This window comes from Vicugna pacos, chromosome 10, assembly GCF_048564905.1.
Source record: "Vicugna pacos chromosome 10, VicPac4, whole genome shotgun sequence".
NCBI classification, from domain to species: Eukaryota; Metazoa; Chordata; class Mammalia; order Artiodactyla; family Camelidae; genus Vicugna; species Vicugna pacos.
This window is the reverse complement of record NC_132996.1, coordinates 32,868,449-32,882,471: the sequence shown is the minus strand read 5'-3', so window position 1 is coordinate 32,882,471 and position 14,023 is coordinate 32,868,449. Positions and strand designations below refer to the sequence as shown.

Genomic DNA, 14,023 nt, shown 5'->3' with positions numbered 1-14,023 from the left:
TCCTGGGTTTAATCCCCAGTACCATCATTAAAATAAATAATAAATAAGTATATAAATAAACCTAATTACCTCCCTCCCCACAAAAAAACCCAAAAATAAATAAATTTAAAGATATGTAATTGCTATCACAGCAGTCTATGCAAAGTTCTATGGGGACTAAATTAAAAAGTGGGGAGAGCTGAAGGTTAGGGCAAGCTGTGCAGAGGTAAAACTTGGAGGCTGAAAAAGAGGGGAAGAGAGAACAGTCCAGGCAGAAGGAACAGCATGACCAAAAGTATGGAAGTGTGTCTGGAAGAAATGGAAACTTAATGAGCATTATGTCCGTATAACAGAATAAATACCACAAAAAAGAAAGGGAAGTTTAGGACGACATTTGGGAAGAGTTTTAGGTGCCATTCTGAGTGCAACCTAGATAACAAAAGTAAAAGGCAGGCGTGAAAAAATTTTAATTAAGGGATTGGCCAAGATCAACTCTGTGCTTCAGAAAGAAAATTCCAGTAATGGGTGTGGAACAAAGTGAAAGACAACAGAGGCAAGAAGACTAAAAGAAGTTTGTATAATCATAAATATTGAGGGAAGAAGTGATGAAAAACAGCCCGGAACAATGACTAATGGAAAAGAAAGCAATAGATGATTCTGCAGATATTTTACGGGCAAAATGGACAGAATCCAAAATTCAAAAGCTAAATTAATAAGCTAAAGCTATAACAGGTATTTAAGTATCAGATATACGTACTCCTTGTCAAAAGAAAAACAACCTGATATATTATCGTAAGGGAAATGTCTCAAGAGCCATTTAGAAGCTATCGGTGAAATACTAATTAGCTTCTAAAACCATTTACAGAAAATCACTTCATTACTATTTATACTTAATGTATTTTCTGAGAATTAAGAGATAACCTTAGCTCTGCCAAAAATTCACTATGTGACCTTGTGCAACTCATTCAGGGCCTATTTGCCTGTCTCAGTAAAGAACATATTATATGAAATCAGTGGTAATTTTTCTTTTTTAAACTTTTTTAAGGAGTCAAAATCCTTTGCTGGATGAAATCTTACACAGCATTCTACTGTGTAAAACAGATAAAGGCATTCTTACTGCTGCTGGCCCAGGCAGGTGTGGCTGGCTCAGCTTTGCTAGTCCCTGAAGGACCTCAAAGAAACCCTATGACCCCCATAAAATTAGAGTTTAAAAACGACTGTACAATATAGATAATATCAAGTCCCTTCTAGCTTTAACATTCTAGGATTCTGAGGAGGTGAGAATCCCAGTGGTAAATAGAGGGCTGGGTCTAAGACTGAATTTTATAGTAACTTCAGTAATGACTCATGGATTAAATGAGTCCATGACTACTCAGTGGATTAAATATTACCTATGATTTACAAATAAGACAATGAGGCTTGTAGTGGTTAAGTAATGTAACTTGTCCATGGTCAGACTGGGAAGTAGGACTTAAAGGAGACTGGCGCTAGAGCTCAGGCTATTAGCCCAACAGGATTCATGATGCTGCAGCCCAGTGGAACTAACTGGCAGAGCTTCTGTAGCCACAGAGAGACCTGACAGGGCTGAGGATAACTGGAGCATTTTGCTGCCTGGTTTGGGACATAAATTCTATTTATGATAATAGCCGAATGCACATGGCAGATATAACTTCTGTTATTTGATGGATATAAACTTGTATATTAGGATGTAAACAATTTACATTCTTTGGAGAGGATAAAATGAAAGCAACCTGAATTATATTTAAAAGTATGTTCTCTTTCAAGAAAGGAATTACAGAAGTGTGGCAAAACAACTTAAATGTCCATCGACAGATGACTGGATAAAGAAGTTGTGGTGTGTGTGTATATACATATGTATATATGTAATGTATACTCATACACACATACACACAATGGAATACTATTCAGCCATAAAAAAGAATAAAATAATGCCATTTGCTGCATCATGGATGGACCTGGAGATCATCATTCTAAGTGAAGTAAGCCACAAAGAGAAAGAAAAATACCGTATGATATCATTTTTATGTGGAATCTAAAAAGACACAAATGAACTTAGTTACAAATAGAAACAGACTCACAGACATAGAAAACAAACTTATGGTTACCCAGGAGGGAAGGGGATGGGAAGGGACAAATTGAGAGTAGGAGATTTACAGATACTAACTATATACATAAAACAGTTAAATAGCAAGTTTATACTGTAGAGCACAGGGAACTATATTCATTATCTTGTAGTAACCTATAATGAAAAAGAATATGAAATCAAATACATATGTATATGTATGACTGAAACATGCTGTACACCAAAAATTGACACAACATTGTAAACTGACTCTACTTCAATTTTTAAAAAAGGATAAAAGGGGAAGGGATGTACTACAGATTAAGAGAAATTTGAGAAATATATTTTTTTAAAAACCTCATAAAAACCTGCTACCAAAGAACTAATTTGCTTCTATACTAATTGTTTAAAAGGAGATTGGGTTTTTTTTTTATTTGAGGATTGAAAAAACAGTCATTCTTCAAAAAAAATGGAGGGTGGCAACAGAGGGACCTTAGGGAACCATGGGACATGTCAGCATTGCCAGGAAGACTTTAAAGAACAAAAAAAACCCCACCACACATTTCTTAAATGATGATTACTGGGTAGTGGTGCAGATAATCACTGCACTTTTTATTTTTCTCTCTCTTTACCATTTGGATTTTCTAAATATAAACACGATTATCTTTTTATTTAAGTATACAATAGCTATTTGTATAGTAAGATAATTGATCATTTGGGTTTTTTCCTTTGTACTTCTCTAAATTAAAAAAAAAAAACCCAAACACTAAAAATGTTAATTTAAAAAAATTCTCAGTTCCATCCCAGATCTACTGATCAAACCTCTGGAAGCTGGTCTTGGTCATGGATTACTTTTCAACAGCTCCACAGTTCAACCTCATGTTAGCCTTTGACTAATAACCACGGATTCAATATCTTTCTTTTAGGGGTGAGAAAAAAAAGAGCTTTAGAAAAGCAAGGTTTGCTTGCTCAAGATCACATAGCTAGATAAAAGTACAGCAAATATATATATGAAATATGATCCACATTCAAACTGTCTCTACCAAACAGGTTTTGGGGTAATTATCCAACCCATGTTCTGGGAGAATCTGCCACCCTAGCCATAAACCCTGTTAATCAGAGAAGATGGTGTATCTTGAGGCTGGCCAGTGACCTATACCTTATATGGTCTGGCTTAAAAAAAAAATCAAGCTGAGTCCAGAGAGTCTCCTTTCCTGAAACCTAAGAATTTGACCTAAGAAATAAAGGGAAATCTTGAGTTGCTTGTGGATGTTAAACCTGAGAAAGCATGACTGTGATGAACCAAATGTAAACTCAGTGAAGACACAGAAGCAGCCTGCTTGCAGAGAAAAGAAGGGAACAGAGGTGCCACGGGAAAAGACAGAAGGAAGAAAAGGGAGTGAGATCAGCCTCCAGTCCTGACTCCTTTGCAATGCTGGTTCCTGTGAAGCCCAGCTGTTCAGCAGCTCCTGCTCTTAGTTCCTTTTTATTTATTTGTTTATTTTTGTTGGGGGGGGGTAATTAGGTTTATTTATTTACTTATTCATTTTAACAGAGGTACTGGGGATTGAACCCAGGACCCTGTGCATGCTAAGCACATACTCTATCACTGAGCTATATCCACACCCCTGCTCTTAGTTTCCTGTAAGCTCTGTTGTATGTGTACAACATATCTCTTTTTTCTTGAGCAAGCCTGACTAGCTTTCTGTCTTGTCCAACTATTACAGCTCTGATTAAAACTGCCAAGCCAAAGGACTCTGATCTCCAATGCAAATAAAATTAGTTTTAAATGAAGTCAAAACTAATGGAAACCACAAAAAAGGGCCTGGGATTCTAACAGAACACATAAAGAATCGACAGTGCTGCATAATGTAATGCTTGCAGAGTTACAAATTATGTTCTCATGTATTACCTAAAATATTAATCAAATGAAACTCTCAAATGATGATTATTCTCACTTAGCTGATAAAAAAATTCTCAGATCCAGAGAAGTTAGGTAATTTGCTCAGTCACAAAGCTACTACATAATAGAATGGAAACTTAACTCAGATTTGTTTTATTACAGATTACCACTTTATTATCATACTGTTTTCTGCTTAACTAGGGTGGTGCAGCATGAGAGCAATGGCAGTAGTCATAGTCTCCCCAAAACACACTCATTCCATCATCCTTACAGTTCTTACAACTGAACACCTGGGCATCTTAAACAGAGTACTTTAGATGAGTGTTTTCAAATTCAGCACTACTGACATTCTGAATAATTCTTTGGGGGCAGGGGGTGTGGAGGTGGTGGTGTCCTATGCCTTGTAGGACATCTACCTGGTAGATGCCCCCAACTGTGACAACCAAAATTGTCTCCAGACACTACCAAATGTCCCTTACAGGGCAAAACTGTCTTCCCATGAGCACAGATGCTCTAGGTCTTTCTTGTGAAATCTGGTTTCAAGTAAGAGATCAGCTCAGCAGCACAACTAATATGTTATGTTACAGATGAAAGAAAGAGCTCTAAACTCTCTCACAATGAAAAAAATCTAAAGCTTAGAAGACTGCAAAAAAAGTCTATTGCATTACCTACAGACCTCTTTAAAGTTCAGCCAGGCACAGAGTTACAACTTCTTAAGCAACTCTGGCAGAAGTAGGAGGAACACCGAAAGACAAGCCATGAAGTTACAGGTGCTGCTTATTTGCAGTGGTTCTTCGGGGATATTTTGACCTTTTAATATCATGTACTGGGCCCTCAACTTCGACTATGGTACTCAGTGTCGTATTAGAGGATGGAAGATTCAGGAACTTCTGGTCTAGCACTTAATGAAGAGAAGTATGAGTCACAAATGCAAGCCACACATATAATTTAAAATGTTCTAGTAACTACATTTAAAAAGTAAAAATGAACAGGTGAAATTAATCTTAGCAATTATTTTATTTTACCCAATATGTCCAAAATATTATCACTTCAACATGTAATCAATAGGAAACATTATTAATATGATATTTTAATTCTTTTTTTCATTATAAGTCTTTGAAATCCAGTGTTTATCTTACACTAACAGCACATGTCAATTCTGACTAGCCACCCTTCTAAGTGCTCAGTAGCCACATGTGGCTAGCATCTTGGACAGCGCAGATCTATTCTGTAAGGGAGAAGTACAAAGGGCAAAGGAGAAAAAGCTACAGTCAAAACAAAAATCCTATTCAACTTTCTTCTTTCTTTGTCTATTGGAACAAACACTAAATGGGCATATGTCTGCTGATAAAGAGTAATGGGGCTTTTTATGACATTCTGTTTCAGTGGTTCTGAATTCCTAGTACATTTCTGGGTTCAGAAATTATTGATGGTAACAGAATTTTATGAAAATAGTATATTATAATGTTAAATGGCCCAATGGTAAATTCACTCATTTTTTGGTAAGATCTACTCTATATTAGTTTATTACAAGTGTTGTTACAAACATCTTTCTTTAAAAATATTCTATTACTTAAAAATCTAATTGTTAGTCACTAATAAGAGAACTCTATTGGGCCACTCCAAGGCACTGACCTACATCTCTTGTGTAGTTTGTTTGCGGGGGGATTTTTATTTTTATTTTCATTTTTATTTTTATTTTATGGAGGTACTGGGGATTAAACCCAGGACCTTGTGCAACCATGTACTCTCCACTGAACTACACCCTCCCCCCTCTTGTATATATTTACACTGTGTTTGCATTTTAGTAAACTCTGACTTAGATCTGATTTGACATACTGCAGTATAAAAAAATATTAAAGTCTCATTTTATGAATTCAAAGATGTGAAAAATTTTCCAAGAATCACACAGTTTCAAAACTGATGGGCTTAGTGAATTACAAACTGGTTTATATTACTGCCACTTAACAGCATCTCTTCAGATGGTAAACAGAAATACTGGCTATTCAGCAATGTTTAAAAGCATCATATTTTTACCAGTGATTTCAGTGACTCCTGTTATTTTATTACATACTGTTATTATAAATGTAAAATCTTCCTGATAACCCCCTACTACTCAAAGGCATTAGGTAATGATGCTAATGCTCAAGTTAAGAAGTGTGGCCCTGAAGCAATAACATTAGAATAGGAATTACACAAGAGAAAACCTGGAAGAATGCAAAAAACTACTCTGAGGGAGCAGTCAGCAAAATATTAGAGATAACTGCTGAGAACAAAAGGTGGATCGTTAAAGCAAGAATATACTACGATGATTATATAAGCTCCAAGAACACCCACACACACAAACACAAAGACACATAATTCAAAATAGAATCTTGAATTTTGACTTGCAGATCTCCTAAAATGTATCTGTGACTACTTTGTACTTAACTACAAGACTTGGAGAGGCACTGCTGCTTCAGGCTATTATTGGGTAAGTGGGTAGCCAATGACTGGACCCAGGGTGAGCATCTGAATCAAGGGAAGCCGACCTGTGGCCATCTGCATCCCAGGAAGCAGTCCAGTACAAAAAGTAGAAACAGCTTTGCCCAGGGGGAGCAATGAGAATTAGCTAGGCTGGACCTTCTCTCTGGAAGTTGCAAAGTATGGAGGGAATCAGTTGTAAACAGAAGAAACAAAAAGCATAGAAAGCAAAGTAGTGAGGGTTAGTTAGTCACAGTAAAGGTGAAATCCTAGAAAAAGAATTCACAAACTATCATGGGTGGGACAGACAGAAGATCACCTGATCTCCAAAACTGCCTTGGATTCCAGAACACGAGCTTCATCTGGATTTCTGTGATATTTCTATTTCTTTAGTGCACTTGCATCTATATATTGAATTCTGAGCCCTGACGTAGTTTGAGAAAGCTACTGCCTAAAGCATGCACTGCTTTTCTGAATTAGTAACATTCTCTTAGAGAGGTGAGTTCACTATTCTTGCTTTCATCCATGGAAAGACCTAGAAATGCTAAGAGAAAGAGATTTTTATATAAAATAGTAATCTTACATACCTGCATTTTTTTCTCTTGCTCATTTTCTCCAATCATTCCAGAACCTGTTACACTTTCACTTCCATCAATGGACACCTGTAAGAATAAAATAAAGCTTAGAAAAGTTTTACATACTCATAATTGTTTCCGCTGGAGATAAGTACATGGGGATTCATTATAATTTATTTTTGCGTATATTTGAAAATTTCCATTATAAAAAGTTTTGGGAAACCTTTTAAATTATACAAACAGTATAATTTCAATGAAGGGAAAAACAAAGCCCTTTTGATGTAAAACGTAATTGAGACTTTCCTTCACCTTTTCCAATCTCTAATTCTACTTCTTAATTGATAAGCAGTTCCAGCTATACCTCATTATTACGGCACTTCTCCTTGAATGTAACTTTTTGTGAGTTATCTGCCACCCATTTCTCTTCTATAAGCTCTTACTTCATTCTCTTATTTTTCTTCAAATATTTCTTTCTACTGTTCACTTCTTTTAAGATAAATGCTGGTCTTCTTGATGCTGTCCAATTTTTACTTTGAATTTCTAATGTCTTATTTTTTGTTTTCCTTTCTTTTAATGAAAGATCTGGGAAGTTCTTCACATTGTAAAATGCTGTACCTTTGCTGCGTACTGTTCCAAAGCACTGATGGTGTCGGGGTCAATTGTGGCATCCCCAGTGTGCAGACCTGCCACTGTCCCATCAGCCTGAATTGCCAAGATGGTGTCAGACTGCGGGACTTGCACTGCATGGTGGATGTAAGCTGTGGTGCCGTCCTCCAGCTGAACTGCCTGTAATGCACTCTGGTCATAACTATCTGAGGGAGTGGAAGAGAATGATATTAAATTAAAGGTAGTCTGATAAACAGTTACATATTTAAAGCAAGAAGGGAATGAACTCGATTATTGAGTAGCTACTATGAGCAGGACCCATGTGCTTTATGTGTGTTATTTCATTCAATTGTCACGATTCTATGGGCAGGTATATTTACCATACTACTGTACAAACGAGAAATTGAGGCTTGGGGAAACAAACTCACTTTCCTTAGGACCAAAGAAATTAAAAAAACTAATAATTAACAGTCAAAATCAGTATGTAGAGAAACCAGGATCTGAACTCATAACAGTATGACTCAATGGGTTTTTTTCTCCTCCTCTAAATAACCATACCAATATTCTTAGAGCATTGTGAAATAATAAATCTAGCCAATTATAATGAACTTGTGAGGAACTTCCACTGCTAAAGAAAAAAACTGAGTTCACTTTTTCTCAACTTTAAATAAATAAATTTACTAGCAAATTTAAATATTCTAAACTTGAAAAAATTTCCTCCTCTGGTTTCACAACAGTCTTTTAAAACATGTTACAATCATTCTATAATAAAATATTTTATAAATAACAAGAGCGAATATTTATTAATATTGAGCATTTACCATGTAACAAATATTGTTCCAAGTGCTTTACATGTTTGTACATTTTATCCTCACAACTACCCTATGACGTGGATACTTACTGTAATCCTCATTTTATGGATGATGAAACTGAAGCACAGGGAGGTTGAATAATTTGCTCAAAGTCACACAGCTAAAAGACAGACCCAGATTTGAACCTAGACAGTCTGGCTGCAGAGCTGGGCTCACTGCTACTACGTATTCCACCTCAAACCCCTGGTCCTCCCTACATAAAGTTAATACACATAAACATTTTGCCATATTTGCCTCAGATAGTTTTAAAGTTTTTATTCAGTTTTAAAGACCAACACAAAGGGGAAGGGACCTTGCTAAAGACTTTTTTTTTTAATTAAACCAAAACATGGTAATTTATTAAGAGGAAAAGATATATTTGGGACAGAAATAATGAATAGGCTACTGGATTACTTGATGGCCCAATTAAAAGAGTGAATCATTTAGATACATTGGGAAAAGATGTGCTCATTTGCCACAAAACGCTGTCATTTACAAGGTTAATATAAATTTGTAATATGCCTCATGCACTAGTTATTGAGTACTGTCAATTCAGAGAGTAGTTACTACCCAGGAAATCTTGTATGAAAGAAACATGATAAAGGTTTTTTCAAATATGGTAATAATACAAAACAGTTAAAAATAAGAGTTATGAATGGAAACAAACTTCTCTAAGCCAAGCTGAATGAAAAGTGAATTATTTTATTCTTGCTATAGAAAATATTACAAGATCATTACCATATAAATTGGTGACTAAAAAGTACACAGCCAAACTATATAGGGAAAATGTATCTAGAGAAGTGTATCAGGCAGTTAATTACTAATAGTGTTCAATTTCCTTGATTTCCACACTTGTGGTATTTATTCTGTTCTTAAAATTTACAACTTGATTTCTTTTCTCTCTATAAATATTCACATATAGTTTTGTATTAGTAATTCTTATTTTTTATAAAAGAAGCTCCCCATGCTATAAGCTCTGAACCCACAACCTAAATCCCCCTATATCTTTTTAATAGTTATATTTCTTTTTTTTAACTTTATTGTGGTACAATTCCTGTACAGTAAATTACACATATTTCAGACATACAATTTGATGAATTATGATAGATGTGTACACCTATGAAACCAACACCATAATCAAGATAGCTAACATTTCCATCACTCCCCAAGAGGTGCAGATTTCGAACACCCAATTTACCCCTTTCAACTTTCAAATGTCTAATTTCATATTTCAAAAGCAGCCTCTATTTGAAGTTTCCAAGGACAGAGGTTTGCTATTCCAACTTGTTACTGCACAACTCAAATAATTAGAAAAGATTTTCCTTAGACTGTGCCAAAAGTTGCGATCTTATATTTCAGAGAACAAGAACAGTATGACAGCACTTCAGCAACTAAAGGTAGGTCTTATTTTTCCCACACCCAACCACTCTCTTATTTTACAAATGTTCAAAGTTAATTTACCTTTGGAGGTATGGTGAATAAATGCTGTAGTTCCATCTTCTAACTGCACTGCTTGACCATCCTCTAAACGCAAACTGTCCCCTGCTCAAGAACAATGCTTACATTTAGATCCCATGCTTTCCAAGCGTGTTCTGATAACGCAGCAACAACAGAGCCAATAAACCATTAAACACATCATAAAAACCTACACTTGCTTTACAGATCCTTAAATATTTAAATAATTTCAGCAAAGCTGCTCTGAGTAAGGATTTGAAGGTAGAAAGATATTAGAATACCTGTTCTAGGAATCTATAGCAGGGGATAAGGAAAGTTGAAAGAAGGGGTGGAAAAAAAAAGAAGAAAATGAAAATATGTAGGATTTAGCTCAAATAACAGAAATATTCACTTAGAACTGTTGCCCATTTATCTCCAGAGTGCAGTCTAGTAAGTTCCTTTCCAGTATCTTTGAGACAATGTCTCAGTTAAGTTAAAATGGTCTTTGCATCCTCTCTTTGACATCTACCCATCTCCCCCTTGAGAAGAAGGACTAGAGATCAGGACCAAATTTAAGTAGTAAAAAGCAGCTGGAGGCAGCAAACACTGAACTATGAGAATCAGGAGGATAAGTAAGTATCAAATACTTACTACTCTTAGGTATGGGTACATGTTGAACATAGGCAGCAGAACCATCCTCCAACTGAATGACCTGACCATCTATGAGTTTTCCATCTAGAACAAAAGATGTAAGCCAATAAATCAGCACAAGCAAAAATTTTAAAGCTTATACAATTTCAAAATGATATCAACTATAAAAACATACACTACTTAAGATCATGTTCATCTTGATTCTTCCCTCATTGTTCTGAGGCAATTCAATAACACATCCAGTGATCCTACAGAAAGCAGAAAATCCTCCCTCAGCCATCCTTCCTCCCCTCCAATTTTCAATTAGACAAGTTCAAGAGGAAGAGTGGCTTATCACAGCAAACTACGTGAGTCATGTTGTCAGAGCCACTTTGGAACAGTGACCCTGAACAGTGGGAAGCTGAAACTGGGAAGATAGACAGATACCTCAGTGTACGTGAGGCCCGCTGTCATTCTCACTCCTGGGGGTTATAAGTTCCTTGACTACGTAAACATATGCTCAGCAGCTTTCCATAAAAACAAGGAAGTGGAGAACTAGGCTACTTCTTGAAGCAAAGTAAACACTGAGAGACAATGTTATACAGGCAAAATCAAATGTCTACTTTCATGCATATTTTGTAAAAACTAATAATTTGAAATGTAAAAGCAAGAAAGATCTTACTAAATATAGGCTGGGGACACCACCCCTTCACCTCTTCCTCACTGATTTTGATACTCTATAGAATATCGTCCAAATACCTCAAAAGGTGTCCTCAAATTATCAAAACAAAATTTAAGTTAAATGGAAACTATTTAAAATTACTGTATGCAATACAGTGTCTTTAGGAGGGACTGGGAAGGGTTATAACTGCTAGGTGTTCCAACTCTAAGGTTACGAATTGCTGGTAATATTCAATGGGCTGTATGAGGTACATACCTTTAGAACTGTGTTGTATATAAGCAGTAGAACCATCTGCAAGTGTTACTGCTTGCAAGCTTACGCCTTCCATATTTTCTAAGTTGTCACCATCTATTATAAAAGAACAGTTATTTTCTTTAGATAACTATCGTACGTGCATGCTGTTTAAGTTAATTTTTTAAAATAAAAGTTAGTCAAAAAGCAGACTGCTTAACTTAGACTCAAATGGGATTTCTTCTAGCATTTAGAGAAAAAATTTCCCTGCCCTACTGTATCCAGCATCCACACCAAGGTAAATATGCTCATAAAAAGGCTTAGCTTTGTGTTGCCTTTAGCTAAACGGGGAGCGAAGTAAACACAGTGTTATGAGCTTTCATTTTCCCTTAAGACAAATATCCCCAAACCCACATGATCCCTTCAAATACCACTGCTCACCTGCCACAGTTACTGCCTCTGTCAGGCACAGGGTAACATGTTGAGCCTCCATTCCTCCTCCAGGAAACTCTGTCATTCCCTGAGAATCTCGATTTATTTGGGCTAACAACATTTTCTACCTTGAAGAAAAATAAAGGCATTGAGAACAAAGAATGATGCATATGAAATAAAATCTACAAAGAATATTATGAACCACAAAAAAAACTGCTAAGGAAGTGAACAGTGTTTGAAATAGGCTGAAATATCACTAAAATATACAGAGTATAAACCCAAATTCCAGAGAATGCTTTTAATAATTCATCAATAAACTACTGAGCACACTGACAAGTCTTGCCTATCAGTTTTGTACCACATCTAAAATTCCCATAAATTGTGTTCTTTGGGTTCAACATGGTTGAAGATTCCCACTTAGAATCCATCAGCAATACTGTTGACTCAGTCTTCAGAATCTAACCTGAATCTGGCCTCTTCTCACAAGTTTCACCATTACCTTCCTGATCCAACCACCACCATCTCTCATACTGAGATGCTACTGCAATAGCATCCTAACTGATCTCCCTGTTTCTAACTGTGACCTCCCCACAGTCTCTTCTCAACACAGCAGAGTGTCCTTTTGAAGGGAAAAGTTAGATCGTGTCTCTCTTCTGATAAAAATCTTTTGATGGTTTCTCATCAGAGCAAAGCCAAGTGTCATTACACTAGCCTGTAAGGCCAATGACCTTGTCCCTCATTTTCTATCACTCTCTATCTCTTTCATTCCATTTCAGCCACACTGGTGTCCTTGCTTTTCCTCAAACACACTGGGTCTACTGCCTCAGGACCTTTAGGTTTGATGTTCCTTCTGCCTGAAACATTCTCCTGGTATCTGAATTATCATTCCATCATCTTCTTCAAGTCTTTGTTCAATGTCGCTTCAATGAGAGTTTCCTTGTTCACCTCATTTCAAACTGTACCCTCCACCCACCAATGATGATACACCCCATCCCTCTTCCCTCCTTTATATTTCTGCATTAATACTCATTATTTGACTTATTACATGTATTTACTTATTTTGTTTGTTTCTTATCTATTTCCTCCTCAACTAGAACAGACAGGGATTTTTATCTGTTTGCTCACTGCTGACTCAAGTGCCTAAAAGATACTTTGCACAGAGAGAAGACATACAATAGGTGCTGAATAAATGGATGAGTGAATGGCTCTTTTACCAATCACCACCACAACCCCCTTCCTCCATTTTCCCACCTTCAGGTCCCACTACCTCTGTGGGCCTTGAGTTGTCTCAAACAAGAGTTAATAACAATAATTATTAATAAAGTTAATAACAACTTAGCTGCCTTGAGCCAGGGAACTGGACCAGAGGATCTCCTGAGGATCTTTCCAGGTCTAAAGATCTGATTTTAGTCAATATTTTAAAAAGCAATATGCAGATAGTAGTAATAATTTACAATTATATTTATGTTTAGGACTAAAAGATTTTTGTTTTGTAAACACTATAAACTGCACCCTCTTTGGATTAAAGCCAGCGACTACGGTTTAGGCTCACAGAAAGGTACTGGCACTGTGATAAAAGTCAATCAAGGGCTAACTTTTCAGAGATTTCTGAAAGATTTACAATCTATAATTGTTCATAGAGCAGAATGAAGGGGGAGGGTACAGCTCAGTGGTAGAGTGCGTGCTTAGCATGCACAAGGTCTTGGGTTCAATCCCCAGTACCTCCACTAAAAAATAAAATTAAATTTAAAAATTACTTTAACAATACATAAAGAAACCTAATCACCTTCCCCCTCAAACCAAAAACAAAACAACACAGAGCAGACTGAAACTTCAATACTTCCTTGCTATATTATTCTAAGTGAAATAAGCTAGTCACAAAAAGACAAATACTGCATGATTCCATTTATATAAAGTATCTAAAGTAGTCAGACTCTTAGCAAACAGGATGGTTGCTGTCAAGTACTAAGGTGAAAGGGGGAGTTGTTATCCAATGGGTATAGAGTTTGAGGTTTTCCAAGATGAAAACGTTCTAGAGATCTATCACATGACAGTGTGTATATAGTTAACATTACTGTATTCTACATTTAAAAATGGTTAAGATGGTAAATTTTATGTTGTTTTTTTTACCATAATTTTTAAAAAAAGGTCTGA

At 36.1% G+C, this 14,023-nt stretch overlaps 1 protein-coding gene across 4 annotated transcripts in view; it reads right to left on the bottom strand.

Annotated features, from left to right (window-relative positions):
- Positions 1-14,023, bottom strand: part of ZNF143 (zinc finger protein 143) — a 58,520-nt gene that overhangs the window by 29,741 nt on the left and 14,756 nt on the right. Inside the window, exons 2-7 of one of the 4 annotated variants that reach the window (XM_006203514.4) lie at positions 11,879-11,997; positions 11,462-11,554; positions 10,546-10,629; positions 9,922-10,005; positions 7,619-7,815; positions 7,016-7,090 (exon numbers count right to left, since the gene is read on the bottom strand). In XM_006203514.4, the coding sequence (XP_006203576.1) occupies positions 7,016-7,090; positions 7,619-7,815; positions 9,922-10,005; positions 10,546-10,629; positions 11,462-11,554; positions 11,879-11,990 (645 nt within the window). In that variant the 5' untranslated portion in view covers positions 11,991-11,997. The remainder of the gene's footprint in view (positions 1-7,015; positions 7,091-7,618; positions 7,816-9,921; positions 10,006-10,545; positions 10,630-11,461; positions 11,555-11,878; positions 11,998-14,023) is intronic. The other 3 variants (XM_006203515.2, XM_015238578.3, XM_015238579.3) reach the window with 3 other exon arrangements.